General features: G+C 39.8%; 1 protein-coding gene across 1 annotated transcript in view; it reads right to left on the reverse strand.

Annotated features, from left to right (window-relative positions):
• Positions 1-15,898, reverse strand: part of LOC107516059 (ATP-binding cassette sub-family A member 3) — a 95,309-nt gene that overhangs the window by 39,106 nt on the left and 40,305 nt on the right. Inside the window, exons 12-16 of the mRNA XM_036225868.1 lie at positions 11,945-12,074; positions 7,243-7,397; positions 6,855-7,010; positions 6,293-6,503; positions 128-278 (exon numbers count right to left, since the gene is read on the reverse strand). Coding sequence (XP_036081761.1) covers positions 128-278; positions 6,293-6,503; positions 6,855-7,010; positions 7,243-7,397; positions 11,945-12,074 — 803 coding nt within the window. The remainder of the gene's footprint in view (positions 1-127; positions 279-6,292; positions 6,504-6,854; positions 7,011-7,242; positions 7,398-11,944; positions 12,075-15,898) is intronic.

Consider the following 15,898-nt stretch of genomic DNA (forward strand, 5'->3'; position numbering starts at 1 on the left):
TGGCAGCTGTGACTGGAGTTTTGGGTTGTCAAATAAACTCTACTTGCTAAGCCTGAAGACGCCAGAAAAAGCAACAATGATTTCCTCTTACGTAAACATCATTCGTTAGTGCGGTCTTAGTCCATACCTGTGTGTGTACTCTCTGGGTAGAATAAATGATAATTCATTTTTACTATTCTTCTCCAAAGTGGCTGACGGTATATGATAATAAATCAGTTTGGAGATTTCTTCAACATTACAGTGAGGTTCCTTCACCATGACGATGTGGTATCCCACACCTGAGAAAATTCATTTAGAAGAACAAACAAAACAATTTATAATTCCCTTATTCTTTCATGGTTTGGGTGAGCAAGAAGAAGGTAGAGCATGTCACAAATCACTTTATCACAAGTCTAAAAAGCCTAACAGTTATTTTGTAATTTCATTAATTTTCTTAAAGACCAATAGAACAGAGATAGAATGAAATTCCGTTACCTGGCCTCTGGTCCTACCGACACTGAAATCTGAGAGGATGGGATTCATATTCATTAAACATATATTTATTGGGTGTCTATTATAGGCAAGGCGGTAAGCAGATCAGCTACACATCTCTTACTTCGGAGGTCTGAGAAATCTTTCCAGAGGACTCTGTACCTGCACCAGCCTTCCAGAAGCTAGGGGAGGCAGGTAGGGCGGTGGAGAATGAGAGTGCCAGCCCACTCCAGAACTTTGTGGGAAACACTGTAATGGCATTCTGGTGGCTCAGGGTAGGGCGAAAAAGGGGGGGAAAATAAGCTGTGAAGTACCTTTGGGGTACATAAATCCTTCACTGCAATGGCCCTTCAAAGGTTTGGGAGAGGATAGGAGAATAGTGACAAAGCCTTTAAGGTAAAGAAAACAATGCAGGGATGAAGAGCAAAGAGGACCTGTCAGACTGAAAAAGCTGAAAACTAGACTGTAGCTTAAGGAGATCTCAATGATCTCAGCCATGCACGGATTCCAGCCTCTGCTACGAGAAAAATCCTCATCCCATTCCTGAAATGTTTAAAGACAATGAAGAACAGAATCTGAATAAAGCTGTTACACATCCCAAGATTTGCTCAAATACAGATAATGCTTACTCAGTCACCTACGATAAAGGCCTAAGATACCAGAGCATACCCTTTTCTGAGAATAAATACCAGCTTCTTTACCCTCTGTGGTAATTTTTTTCACAAGTTAAGTCATAAAGATTATAAAATATGCAAAGAAGCAAGAAAAATAATGGAAAAATCAATAGAAGCCAAATGGAGATATTTTCCAAACAAAAGAAAAAAATCTATCTCAAGAATCTGACTTTATGAAATGGAGATTTGATTTACCGAACGTAGAATTCAAAATGACCATTGTAAAGATGATTACCAAAGTTAGGAGAATAATGCATGATAAAATTAGAAATTCAAAAAGAAACAGAAAACTTAAGCAGCATAAGGAAGTTATGAAGGTGAAGAATACAACAACAGATTTGAAAAATTCACTCGAGGGGTTCAAAGGAGAATATATATAAAGCAGACAAAGACAAGTGACCTCTAAGTCAAGTCATTGGAAATTATTCACTCAGAGAAGCAGAAAGAAAAAAGAATGAAGAAGTAATGAAAGCCTAAGAGACTAACAGGATATCATCGAGTACAGCAATATACACAGTATGGGAGACTCATAAGGAAAAGAGAGAGAGCTCTACAGAACCAGAAAGTTTATTCAAAGAAGTAATGGCTGAAAACTTCCCAACCTAGAAAAGGAAAATGGATAGCCAGATTCAGGGAGCCCAAAAGGTCTATACAAGAAGAATGCAAAGGAATCCACAATGAAACATACTGTGATCAAATAGTCAAAAGTCAAGGACAGAGAATTTCAAAAGCAGCAAGAAAAAAAAAGCAAGTCGTCACATACGGCCATTAGATTATCAGTGGGTTCTTCCCTTGAAGGGAAGATGATATTTTCAAAGTGCTGAAAAGAAAAAAAAAAGAATTGCCAATCAAAAATACTATAACTGGCAAAACTGTTCTTCAAGAATGAAGGATAAAGGCTTTGCGAAACGAACAAAAGCTGAGAGAGTTCATTATTACTAGGACCATCTTACAAGAAATGCTAACAGGATTTTCTTTTCTTCGCGCTGAAAAGAAAGTGTGCTAAGCAGTAATACAAAAGCATACGGAAGTCTAAAACTCACAGGTAATGGTAAATATATAGACAAATCTAGAAAAATACATTATTGTAATGGTGGTAGATAAATTACTTTAAATTCTACTATAAAAGTTAAAAGATGAAAAGTATTGAAAACAACGATAATTAAGATGTTATATTATTACCCAAAATTAAAACTAAAAATAAATTGCACAACACACAATATAAAAAGATATAAATTGTAACACTGATAACTAAAGTGTGTGGGGGAGGTAAAGAGAACAATTCTCATATGCGACGGGGGTTAAATTGTCATTGGCTTATGACAGACTGTGATAACTATAAGATATTTTATGTAAGCCCCACGGTAACCATGAAGAAAATCCCTATAGAGGTTACACAAAAGAAAAAGCAAAATGAATAAAAGCATACCAATACTAAAAACCAACAAAAATGACGTGAAAACAAGAGAGGAATAGAGGGACATAAGAACAACTAGACAAACAGAAAACAATGAACAGAACGGTAACAGTAAGCCCTTCCCTATCAAAAATTACTTAAATGTAAAGAAATTAAAACTCTCCAATCAAAATACATAGAGCAACTAAATGGATTAAAAGCCAGATGCAACTGTACACTGTCTACAAAAACTCACTCCAGGTTCAAGGACATACATAGGCTGGAAACAAAAGAATAGAATGAGATATTTCCTGAAAATACAACCCAAAAGAGCAGGGGCAACTACATTTGATCAGACGATATAGACTTTGAGTCAAAAAATAGTCACGAGATAAAAAGAAAACACTGATAATGATAAATGTATCGATTCAGAAGAAAGATACAAGAATCCTGAAATTTGAGTACCTGAAAATGGGAGCCTAAATGTACAAAGCAAACACTGACAGAACTGAACGATTAAATAGCCAGAAATACATTAACAGTACGAGAGTTCAAAACCCCACTTTTAATGATGGACAGATTAACCGACAGAAACCAATAAAGAAACAGTGGACTTGAACCATACTATCAACTAAATGGACCTAATGAACATATACAGACCATTCTAACAAACAGAGACAGAATATATATTTTTCTCAAGTACACATGAAACATTCTCCAGGACTGATCATGTGTTATATCACAAAACAAATTTTAACAAATTTAAGATTAAAATCCTACCAAGTATCTTTTCTAACCATAATGTAATGAAACTAGAAACCAACAGCAGAAGGAAAACAGGAAAATTCAAAATATGTAAAAATTAAACAACACAATTTGAACAATCGATGAGTCAAAAAAGATATGGAAAGAGAAATTAGAAAATTTCTTGAGCCGGGTTTAAATAAAAATACAACATACCAAAGTTTATGATGCAGTAAAAGTAGTACTGAGAGGAAAGTTTATAGCAATAAACACCTATATTAAAAAAAATGATCTCTAATATCAACCTAAGCTTATACTTCAAGCAACTAGGAAAGAACAAACTAATTCCAAAGTTAGAGTATTAAAACAATATAAAAAATCTATAAAACTGAGTTGGTTGTTTAAAAACAAACTTTTAGCTAGACTAAGAAAAAGAAAGAAGACTCAATGATGTATCACTAAACTGTACATTTGAAACCTATATAATTTTATTAACCAGTGACACCCTAATAAATTTAAAATGATAATGAAGAAAAATGATAGGAGACATTACAACTAATGTCACAGAAGTAAAAAGGATCACAAGAGAGTACTATGAATAATTATAATGCCAACAAACCGGGTAACCTAGTAAAATGAGTAACTTCCTAGAAATACGATCTACCAAGATTGAATCATGACAAAATAAAGTCTAGGCAGATCCGTCACTAGTAAGGAGGAAAAAAATCAATAATCAAAAATCTCCCAACACAGAAAATCCCAAGAGCAAAGAGCTTCACTGGGGAATTTTACTAAACATTTTAAAAGAGGATTAATGATAATTCTTCATAATTCAAAACAGTCAAAGAGCACAGTATAGTTCCATATTTTTTTATGAGGCCAACATTACCCTGATACCACACGCAGAAAAAAAACGCGAAAGAAACCATAGGCCAATCACTCTGACAGATGTAGATGTAATCATCTTTAACACAATACTAGCAAACTGATTTCAACAACATAGTAAAAGAAAAATACTATGACCTTGTGGGATTTATTCCTGATATGAAAACATGGTACAACATGTACAATTCAATAAAAGAAAGATAAAACATTTATAGTATAAATGAAATAAATCACATGATCGTCTCAATAGATGCAGAAAACATTTGACAAAACTTAATGCCCTTTCAAAAAATCTGGTATAGAAGCAATGAATCTCCATACAATAAATACCGTGTAAGACAAACGCACATCTGCAGTCATACTCAATGGTAAAAATCTAGAAGTTTTTCCTCTAAGATGAGGAATAAGACAAGGATAACCACTCCTGCCATTTCTATTTAACCTAGTCCTGGAAGCCCTAGTCAGAATAATTAGGCAAGGAAAAAACAAACAAACAAACAAACAAACAAAAGGTATTCAAATCAGAAAAGAAGAGGAAAATTATCTGTTTACAGATGTGATGATGTGATACGTAGGCAACCCTAAAGATGCCACAAAAAAACCTGTTCGAATAAACAATTTCAGCTAGAGATAGAATGCAAAATCAATATATGCAGGAAGTTGCATTTCCACACATTAAGAACATACTAACCACATTAAGAAAAGGAAATTAAGAAAAGAATCCAACTTACAATAGCGTTACAAAGAATAAAATACTTTGGAGTAAACTCGGCTAAGGAGGTGAAAGACTTGTACACCGAAAACTAAGAAGCATTGATAAAAGAAATGAATCAAGACACAAACAAATGGGAAAACATCCCGTGTTCATGAACTGAAACATCCGATGTTGTTAAAATGTCCAATGCAATCCCTATCAAATCCCACTGGCATTTATTACAAAAATAGAAAAGAACTCCTAAAATTAATTGGAAACATAAAAGACTCTGAATAACCAAAAACAAGCTCGAGAAAGAACAAAGCTGGAAGTATCACAACCTAAATAAACACTTTCTGATTTCAAAATATGTTATAAAACAATGGTAATTAAAACAATATGGTACTGGCATAAAATCAGAAAAATAAACCAACGTAGCGTAATAAAGAGCTCAGAAATAAGTCAACACGTATATGGTCAATTGAGTTTAACGAGCGTGCCAAGAATATACGATAGAGAAAAAATAGTTTCTTCAACAAATGGTGTTGAAAAACTGGATTATCCACAGGCTAAGGAATGAAGGTGGACCCATGCTTAATATCACACACAAAATTCAAATCAAACTGTGTTAAAGACTCAAGCATAAGACTTGACAGTATAAAATTTCTACGAGAAAACACTGTGGAAAGCTTCTTGACATTGGCCTTGGCAATAATTGTTTTGGATGTGACACTGCAAGCTCAGGTAAAAAAAGCAAAAATAGAAAAATGGGACTACATCGAACTTAAAAGAATTTTCACTGCAAAGGAAACAGTCAACCAAATGAAAAGGCAGCCTGTGGAATAAAATTTGCAAACACTGTATCAGATAATGGGTTAATTTCCAAAATATATATGGAACTCCAATGCAGTAGTAAACTTGATAGCAAAAAAATGAATACCCTTATTTAAAAACGTGTTACAGATTTGAATAGACGTTTCTCAAAGAAGACAACCAAATGGTCAAGAAGTATATGAGAATCCATGAATTTATCTATTCATCATCCACCTGCTGTCTGTCTGTCTATCTATCTATCTATCTATCTATCTATCTATCTATCTATCTATCTATCTATCTATCTAATCTATCTCATTGAAGGCGCAACAGCAGTTGGGCCAATTACAATTCAAGTAGACACCATATGAAAAAAATGAACATAAAATTTGGATAATGCGATAATTCTGAAGAACTAACATATAGCCATTCTTCCAAAGGACTCATAGTTGATCCCAATTAATAGAACAGAGGGAATGACTGAAGTTTGGGGTAGAGAGACAAAAAATAAAACAGGGAAAATTACGTTAGAATAATGTTAAGATATCAACATCCATGAAAATTGTTAGAATATTAAGACGTCAGTATCGAAAGAATGATCAAAGGGAAAGAGACCATATATTTTTTTGAGGAAAAGCGAAGAGCCGCAGCACCGCAGGGACCCATTCACCATGATGGCTATGCGGTCACCCAGAACGTCAGCCTCGTCCATGTGGTGGGTGGTCAGCAGGATGGTCCGATCCTGCTTGTACTGGAGGAGCACGTCCCACGCGGCTCTCCTCGAGGCTGGGTCCATGCCAGATGTTGGCTCATCAAGTATCACCACCTGGGGACAAAAGAACAATTCCGCGACCGCCGTTGAATGTTATGTACTCGTTAATGCCACTAGGGTCATTAACGGTCACAGGGCTTACTCTGGTTTTGCTATTTGGGTCGCCTGCCCGAATGAGCTAACGTAAGAAGTGTAGACTAAAACTGAATTAGGAATGCTGGGATCGTTGCCAACTTGTGACCATTTTATATCGACAAGGTTGACCACGTGAATCCACCTGGGATTTCATTTGGGAGGTGCCTTTTTTGACTTCTGGATACTTATCAGCTCTCAGGTTTGTGTCAGTGAAATTTTTTAACCACGGGGTCAGCGGGGATCAATTTTCAGCTTTTATTTTGCGTTCACCTTGGAGCCCCCTATAAGTGCTATAATGATGGAGAGTTTGCGTTTCATTCCTCCGCTGAGTGACTCTGAAAATGCGTTCTGCTTTTCCAGCAGGTTGAACGTGGACAGCATTCGGTCAATTTCCAGAAAACACATCTTTCGAGGGATTCCTTTCACCTGGAAAGAGGAGCCAGAGTTTACAGGGCGCTTCCAAGTTTACTACGCTCAGGGACATTTCCCCAGCATTTTTCTTACATCGTCTTCTCCCCTTTGCCTCTGTTTATGTTTGAAGGAGAAGTCATCACAAATTTTTGAACTTTCTAAGAATAACGATTTTGATGGTAGCTATTTTATCTTAAATACATGAATAGGGTGGGGTTGGGGGGAGAAGAACATATCTTTGGCTTACCACGCCATAGAAATAAAGATGTTCTGATACTGTCAAGTAATTAAACAACAAGTCTTGCTGGGGGCACAAGCCCAAACTTTTCCTGATCTGGACCATCTGCCTTGAGATGTCATATCCATTAATATAGGCCTCTCCACTGGTAGCAGGATAGAGACCTACGGTCAAGCAGAAGATATAACAGACACTTAGTTCTCATGAAGGAACATGACGACAAACTTCATCAGCGCCTCAACTTCATCAGCGCATACTTGCAGATGAATCGTTAGAATTAGCAACATCTTACCACCTCGCACGCGTTAGAAGGGCTATTATCAATGGGACCAGAAATAACAAACGTTTTGGAGAGGCAGTGGAGGAAAGGGGCCTCCTCGCACACTGCTGCTGGGAACGTAAACTGGTGCAGCTACTATGGAAAACAGCGTGGAGGATCCTTGAAAAATTAAGAATGGAATTACCATATGACCCAGCAACTCCTCTTCTGGGTCTCTACCTGAAATTTTTGAAAACACTTATTTGTAAAGATACACACACACACACACACACATTCACTGCAGCATTATTTACAACAGTCAAGGTATTGAAGAAACCAGGTGCCCTTCAACAGGTGATTGGATAAAGAAGATGTAGTACATTTATACGGTGGAATATTACTCAGCCATAAAAAAGATAAAATACTGCCCTCTGCGACGACATGGATGGATCTTGAAAGTTATTATGAGAAGGAAAATAAATTAGATGGAAAAGGACAAGAACCATATGATTTCACTCATATGTGAGATATAAAACAAAAAAACAACAAAAGAACAAATGATACAAACTCAAAGATACAGAGAACAGGATAGTGGTTACAAGGGAGCGGGGGGAGGATGAGGAGGGCAAAGGGAATCAATGCGAGGTGACAGAAGAGGACCAGACTTTGGGTGGTGAGCACACAAGAGAGTACACAGGTGTATTATAAAGTCATACCCTCAGGGTCTATTATATATAATGTTAATAACCAGTGGAGCCCCAATAACTTTAATAAAAAATAAAACCAATACTAAAGCTTTCATAAGCTTTTAAAAAATATGAGGATTTTGTGATATTAGAGGTACATTCAGGAGAGGTATTTTGTTTTCTTGCTTTCAATTTTTATTTTGCAAAAATCCAAACCTACAGAAAAGTTGCAAGAACAATACAATAAATTGTCTTACACTCTTCAACTAAAAAAAGAATTAGCAATATCTCACAGAGAAGGAAATTCTAGAAAATATCAATTTTTATCCTTGGAGTGATGATAATAGAAATAATTTATTGTGTATTTTTGGCTGCATGAACTAACTGTATGTTCTAATTTTCAATGAGTATAAACGAGTACAAATCACTCAGCTAATAAAAACACGTAAAGAGTTTGTTAAACTAGAACATTCCAGCGTTGCCATCGCCATTTGAGAACATTTATGAATTACGTTATAAGCTGCATCCTATACTAGATTGTGGTAGGTGCTTTCAAAACTGAAAACCGAGATGATACAACTGTTATCATTGAACATTTTAAATTCTATTTGGGGGACGTAATATATAATAACCTAAAATAGTTTTGAAACACTTATATGACATTTGTCTATAGCTGTGATAACTGGTGAAGTTCAGGAGGAAAATATCACTTGTTAATCCTACTTTTAAAATACACTGTGAAGAGAATAAATGTACTGAGAGATATCTAGACTAAAACGAGTGACCGTTTGTCCCACAGGACCCCTGTCGTACTGCAGTCCCATCCATTATCCCGTTTATTTCCGACGATTTCCTGTTTAACAGCGTACTCTCCTTTCAGATGCGTTGAAATGAGAGCGTTTGGCCGATCGCTCCTTTTGACTTCCAGTTTCTGTCATGGACCTTTCATTTCTGATCTTAGTACTTCGAATCATCTGTTTTCCTCACGGTCAGCTAAAGTTTTACCAATTTTCTTGATCTTTTTGAAGAACCAATGTTGGTTTCATTAACTTTTGGTTTCGTTAATTCTATTATTTCCTTCTTCTGATTGCTTTGGGATTAGTTTGCTAATCCTTTTGAAAGTCTTAAGTTGAAAGTTTAGATTCTTTAGTTGAGAACTTTCTTTTTTAAAAAATAGACATTTATAGCTATAAATTTCCCTATAAGCACTGCTTCAGCTGCATTTCATATGTTTTGGATGTTATGTCTTTATTTTCATTCGTGTCAAAGTATTTCCTAATTTTCTTTGTGATTTCTTCTTTTCCCATTAGTATTTAGATATGTTTAATTTCCATAAGTTTGTGAATCCCCAAATTTCTTCCTGTTGCTGAATTATAATTTCGCGCCACTGTAATTACAAACTAAGTTGTGTGATTTCAATTTTTTAAATTCGTTGAGGCTTGTTTTATGGCCTGCTACATGATCTATTCCAGAGGATGTTCCATACGTGGTTGAGAAGAATATAAATTTTGCTGCTATTGTATGAGATGTGGTATAGGTGTCTGCTAGGTATATTTTTTGTGTAGTGTCGTCGAAGTCTTCTATTTACTTGTTGATATTTTGCCTAGTTGTTCTATCCTTTATTGAAAGTGGGGTATTGAAATCTCTAACTATTATTTTTTAATTTGTCTATTTCTCCCTTAAATTTTGTCAGTTTTTGCTTCACATATCTTGGCTCTGTGTTGGTAGGTACATATGTTTATGACTGTTACCACTTCCTGATGAATCGGCCCTTCTGTAAAATATCCTTCCTTATTCCCAGTAACACTTTGCGTTTTAAAGTCTGTTTTGTCTGATGTTTGTGTAGCTAGTCCAGCTTCCTTGTGGTTGCTTTTTGTACGACATTCTTTACTTTCACCCTGTCTGTATCTTTGCATCTAAAGTGTGTCTTCTGCAGACAGCATAGAGATGGATCTTATTTTTATACATCTGACAATCTGTCTTTTATATGGATTGTTTAATCCATTAACAGTATTGTTACTGATACAGCTGAATATATGTCTACCATTTTACTTTTTCTTTTTACTATGTCTTATGCCTTATTTTGTTCCTCAATTCATCCTTTATTTTTTTAAAATGGATATTTTCTAGTATAACATTTTAATTCTTTTTATAATTTTTTTCACTACGTATTTCGAATTATTTTTCTTAGTGGTTGCTCTGAGGCTTACCATATACAATTTACCTTAAGAGTTTCTACTTCAGATTTATATCGACTTAGTTCCAGAGAACTATAGAATCATTGTTCTTCTTTTCGTGATACTGCTGTTATCATACGACATTTACGTATGTCACCATTCCAAGAATACATTGTTATTACAATTTATAGAATTTTATGTCTATTAAAGAGGTTGAGAAAGAAAGGAGGCCATCTATGTATTTATAGAGTTTGTTAAATTTACCTCTTATTTACCAGTTTTGGTTCTATTTGTTCCCAAGGATTTGTGTTCTCATCAAACACCATTTCCTGACTCTACTACAAGTTTGCTCCCGTCCACCTCCTTTGTGCTGTTATTGTCAAATATGCTACTTTTCTCTATGTTGCAAGCCTAAAATTACAGTTATATATTTTCATATAATTTCTCTTAAGATTAGTTGAGAAGTAATATGTGTTCATTTTATACACATAAATTAATATTACATAATTATCTTTATTGATACGTGTGTGTGTGTGTGTGTGTGTGTGTGTGTGTGTGTGTGTGTGTACTCAAATTTCCATCTGGGCTTATTTGCTTTCAGGGCAAAGAACTTGCTTCAGGTCAACTAGCAATAGATTCACTCAGGTTCTGTATATCTGGGAATGTGTTATTCGATGTTCACTTCTGAAAGACAGAGGTGAGATTCTTGGTTGAGAGTTTGCTTTCAGCACTTTTTATATATTATCCTGTTGCTCCTTGACCGCCACTGTTTCAAATGAGAAGTCAGTTATTAGTCTCGCTGGGGTGCCATTCTATGTGACAAGTCATTTTTCACTCTACCTTCAATATTTTCTGTCTCTCGGAATTTTAACTATGGTGTGGATCTCTCGAAATTTATTCTATTTGGAGCTTGTTGAGCTTCTTGGATATGTAGATTAATGTTTTCAGCAAATCTGGGAAGTTTCAACCATTATTTCTTAGAATACCTTTTTTTTTGCTTTGTCCTCTTTCCCCTCTCCTCACATTCCCATTGCATGTATGCTGGCGCACTTAGAAAGTTTCCTCGAATTTTTCCGAGGCTTTGTTAAATTTTAAACTTTTTGCTTTCCATTATTCAGACTGCGTAACCTCTATCTTTAAGTTCACCAATTCTCTCTTCTGACAATTCACATCTACTGTTGATCCTCTTTAATAAAATTTTCACCTTGGTTATTGTCCTTTTCAACTCCAGAAATCCCACTTGGTTTTTAAAAAAATATTTTCTATCTTTCTATTGATATTTCCTGCTTATTGAGTTATTCTTTTCATACCTTCTATTGTTTCTTTAATCATGGTTTCCTTTAGTTCTTTGAACATATTTATAATGGTTACTTGAATGTCTTTGAAAAACCTGGCAACTGACATCTCTCACGAGAAGGTATTTCCAACTTAGAAAATAGATTATTAAACCATTTTATGTGTCACTGAAATGACTAAACTGTTAACACTGAGGCGGATACACAACACTCTGGTAAGCTCTATGTACAGCGTTTGTGTGAGCCTCCCTCCACCTCCCCTTCCCCCCTCCCCGAACAGAGCTAAACACATACCTGAGAGAATGGACAGGGTAGTGGATTTTCCTGCCCCATTATGTCCTAGAAGAACAGTGATTTGCCCCTCATATAAATTCAAGGACAAGTCTTTTAAAGCTATTTTGGTAGTGTTCTGCACTCGGAACTCCTGTGGGGGGAAAAAAAAACCCAAAATGCTCATTTTATCTATCAGTATCACTTTGGAAGAACAAGCACTCATATGAACTATCTGTGGAAGAAAGAACATCACATCATTAACCTCACGAGGAAAATATTCAAAATGTAAGAAGGACAAAACTGTGGAAAGGAAAAAATATTTAAAGGCTTAACAGGAGTTTCAGAATTTCACAGTAAACCTCATCCCTGCCTGCTTGTTTCAATTACCATCTTGAAGCTGATAATGCCACAATCTTTTCACTCATTGTATTTGTGCTAATTTGGAGGACTTCCAATTAAACACCTAGCCAGAACGTCTAAGACGTAGATGTTCTATAGGCATCTCAAGTTTCTCGTGTGTTGACTAGCAGTGCTTCTGCTTAAGATGCAAAAATCTAGAAAGAGCATCACTCCTACTCTAGCAAACGAGTACCTAAATAATCTATGAAATCATAACTTTTCTCGAACCCATCAGAGAGGTGAGTTTTCCAGGCAACTAACAAGTTTAAATTTGCGGAAAGATAAGATGCCTTCGAGAACGCATGGTGTGTGAACGTTTGCTTCCCTGGGGCAGACACAGGTGCTATATAAACTAGTGAGAAAATTTTGGTAAATTTTTAATGAAAACGAAATGAAAACAGCTTGAGAAACACAATCTTTAAGTGGGAGAGTTGGTACTCAAGCCCATTTCATTTAGGCTTAAAGTATGTATTCCTTCCAATACACCCACTGATGGTGAACTAAGGCAAAACGCCTTGTGTAACAAAAAAAATATGTGCTTTATCTTTTTTCCTCCAACTGACAGTGAGCGTTTTCTCCCTAGGTGCCCTCATGCTATCTCCTTCCTAGATCTGAGTGCTGGGCTCACGTAACCGCTTCTTTGAAATCTCTGCTTGAGGACTATCTAAAGTGCCTATGTCCAAAATGGAGCTCTTACTTGCCCCAACCTTTGCTTAACAAACTAAGCAAAAAAACTTCAAACCTTCCCCCAGGGTCTCCAATATCTGCACATCACTCCACTAATCACCCACTTGCTCAAGCTGCAAAACTAACAGCCACCTCAGTTTCCTCCTCTTCCCTCAATCACACATCCAGGCGATGAGCAAAATATTTTTTCAGTTCGAACTCTTAAATATATTCTGAATCTCTGTACTTCCCTCTCCGATGCCACAAGCCCAGTCTCTGCTGCTGCCGTATCTTACCAAAGCTACCACGAAAGCCTCCAATTTGTGTTGCTTCCTCTATTTGTACTTCTCATCTTAGGAGCCACCCCCAGGCAGGAGCAAGAACTTGAGTTGGGCTTTCTTCAGCCAGACAAATTCCAAAGGTGACACCGAGGGCCGTCAGCTAAAGCTGTCAGTGATACGCACCCTTCTCTATAGCTAGCTGATGAGAAAGTAGTTCAGCCCGGAGGGCAGCATCTGGGAAGGGAAGTATCATATTCGGTCCATGCCCTGCATTGCTTGACGGCCTTTCCTTCCGTTTCGGCCGCAGGTCCCCCAGGGTCTCTGGTCCTGGGGGGACACTCACAGGGAGTGTAAGTGGGACGAATTACAGATTCCCTGCTGCTGGTCTTGACGTCGCAGCTGCTGATATGAATCTCCATCCATCAGTCTGGATCACCGTCATCTTAGGCCAGCATCTCTGCTGATCTAGGGGGCGCTCTGCGGGTGGAGGCGAGCTGGACCTTCATCCCACGGTTACCGGGCGCTCCTCGGGCCGGGACTGCTGCATTTGTTCATTTGCTGTCCAACTGGCTAGGAGGGTACCAAGGCACCCCAACGGATCCCGTGGGCGCCAAACGTAGCCCTCCACGTTCTCACTACGTGACAGCTTCCTACCTGCTTCCTGGTGATCGGAGTTAATTGTCCCATTGCCAAAATGGCGATTCCTCTCTTTCTCTGCCAGTCTGCTGGCGTGAAAGGTCCAGAGTCCCTCGGGAGCAACCAGCTGATAGTTCAAAGGAACTCCTGCTGTGGACCCCTCTTCGGGGATCATGACCCCGTAGAGCCTGTGGTTGGGATGGCGGGAAGCACGGATTCCCTGAGCGGGTAACTAGGAGTACTAGTAACCAGAACGGCTCCTGCCTACCCTCCTTGGTTTTTCGCCATGCAGCTTGTCTGTTGGGTAAGATAACGGCCTCTGCTTTAGCGTCCACACTGCATCCTGAAGAACGGCGACTCGTTCTCTCGGGCTACCACCTCTAAGGAGTCGCCTCAGATACACTCGCGGCAGGCCGTTTCATCTTTCCCTTGGGCTGGCAGGATACACGAGGCAGACTAGGGCATCCCAGGGTCGTGAGCTCACTGCCGTGCCTCCTTTGCTGGGAAGGGTGTCCCCTTGTCTGATACGACACCATGTGGGGTCCCATCCCGGTGGGCCGAACGCTCAATCAACTCTGGGATGTGGTGTTGGCTGAGGCTCCACGGGGAGGAGAGGCAGGAACGCATCAGGATGAGTGGGCACGAGGCCCAGCACACCCGTCCGGTCCCCACGCGGCTGCCCGGCCTCCTTGAGGAGCGGCGCTCGGAAGTGGGCTCCGTCGCCAATGTGCTAGACATCTTGCAACAGGAGAGGCAAGATCCGTCGTGGCGAGCGAGAGCCCGCGTCTCCTGCAGCCCTGCCGGCATCGGTGGCGACACCTGGGCCGCCACCGTGGTCACCGAAGGCAGAAGCTGGCAGGTGTCGGTGGCTGAGCTGCTCTGTCTGGCTGGCCCTCTGGTAACCCTCCCGCGGCCTGTGGCCTCTGGTGCGCGTCAGGATGCGTTGCCAAGATCTCCGCGTTTGGTTCTCTCCTTCCTACAGTTCTTCCGTCCGCATGCCTCCGTGCTAGAGGTCTTTGTCCCCGACTTTCCAGTCCTCGTCCTTCTGGGCCCCTGACTAACTTGCCAGAGCGTCCGCCACCACCATGAGCTCGGTAGTCTTGGGCCACTGCTTCTACACAACGTGGGCGGCCAGGCAGATGGCCTTCACGAAGCTCCGTCCTGCGGACTTCCTCTCCCTCTGCCTTTCAAGGTTGTTCCTAGAGAGGCCGCCGATCATTCCTGGCATTCGCCCGGGTGCCAAGCGGAGCTGCCGGGACCAAACCTCAAGCTTTCTCCTCCTCCGCGAGTCGCTGTACATCGAACCCGTGTGCTTAGGGGCGTGAGCGGAGGAGAACTGAGGCGGCGGTGGAGGGAAACGTGAGGGTGGGGACCCCGCGCACGCAGCCTGCTATGCCGGCCGATGCTGCCGGCGGTCAGGCTCTTCCGTCCTGTGATGGAGAGATGCCGGTCTCGCCTGTCCTTACTGAGTTGGTGGGTCTAACGGGACCCAGCTCAGGCTGGCTAGTTCTGAACAGTTATTGGGTGTTCCATGATCGATGGCTTCATCTCTACCAAGGCCCAGGGGCAGGCCAGGAACTGTTTTTTGAAAGGTACGATTCTCCGCTTCGATCGCAGAAGGCATGGCCTTGACCCAGAACCCTGAGGGTCTGCACCCTTAGTCACCCACTGAGGCTTCCCACAAAATCCACACGCTTTCCCGGCACGATGCCTCTAGCTCGCGGAGTCCGCTGGGGTGTGACGCCGGGGCTGCTCACACAGGGGCTGGGACCAGCTGCAGCGCCTGCTCCCGCTCTGCGCTCCGCTCGGGGTTGGCAGCTTTCCACGTCGTTCGGCATAGGATAAAAGCAGCATCCTATCGCGTGCAGAATATGCTGCCTGCAAAACCTAAGTGGCCTGCTAGGCATTATACGTCCCCTGTCATGATGGCAGGTAGAAGTGACACTAATTCAGCCTTCACATTGGGAAGGGTCGCTGGCAGGTTCCAGACAAC

The sequence above is a fragment of the Rousettus aegyptiacus genome, unplaced genomic scaffold, assembly GCF_014176215.1.
Source record: "Rousettus aegyptiacus isolate mRouAeg1 unplaced genomic scaffold, mRouAeg1.p scaffold_m13_p_8, whole genome shotgun sequence".
Taxonomy (NCBI): Eukaryota; Metazoa; Chordata; class Mammalia; order Chiroptera; family Pteropodidae; genus Rousettus; species Rousettus aegyptiacus.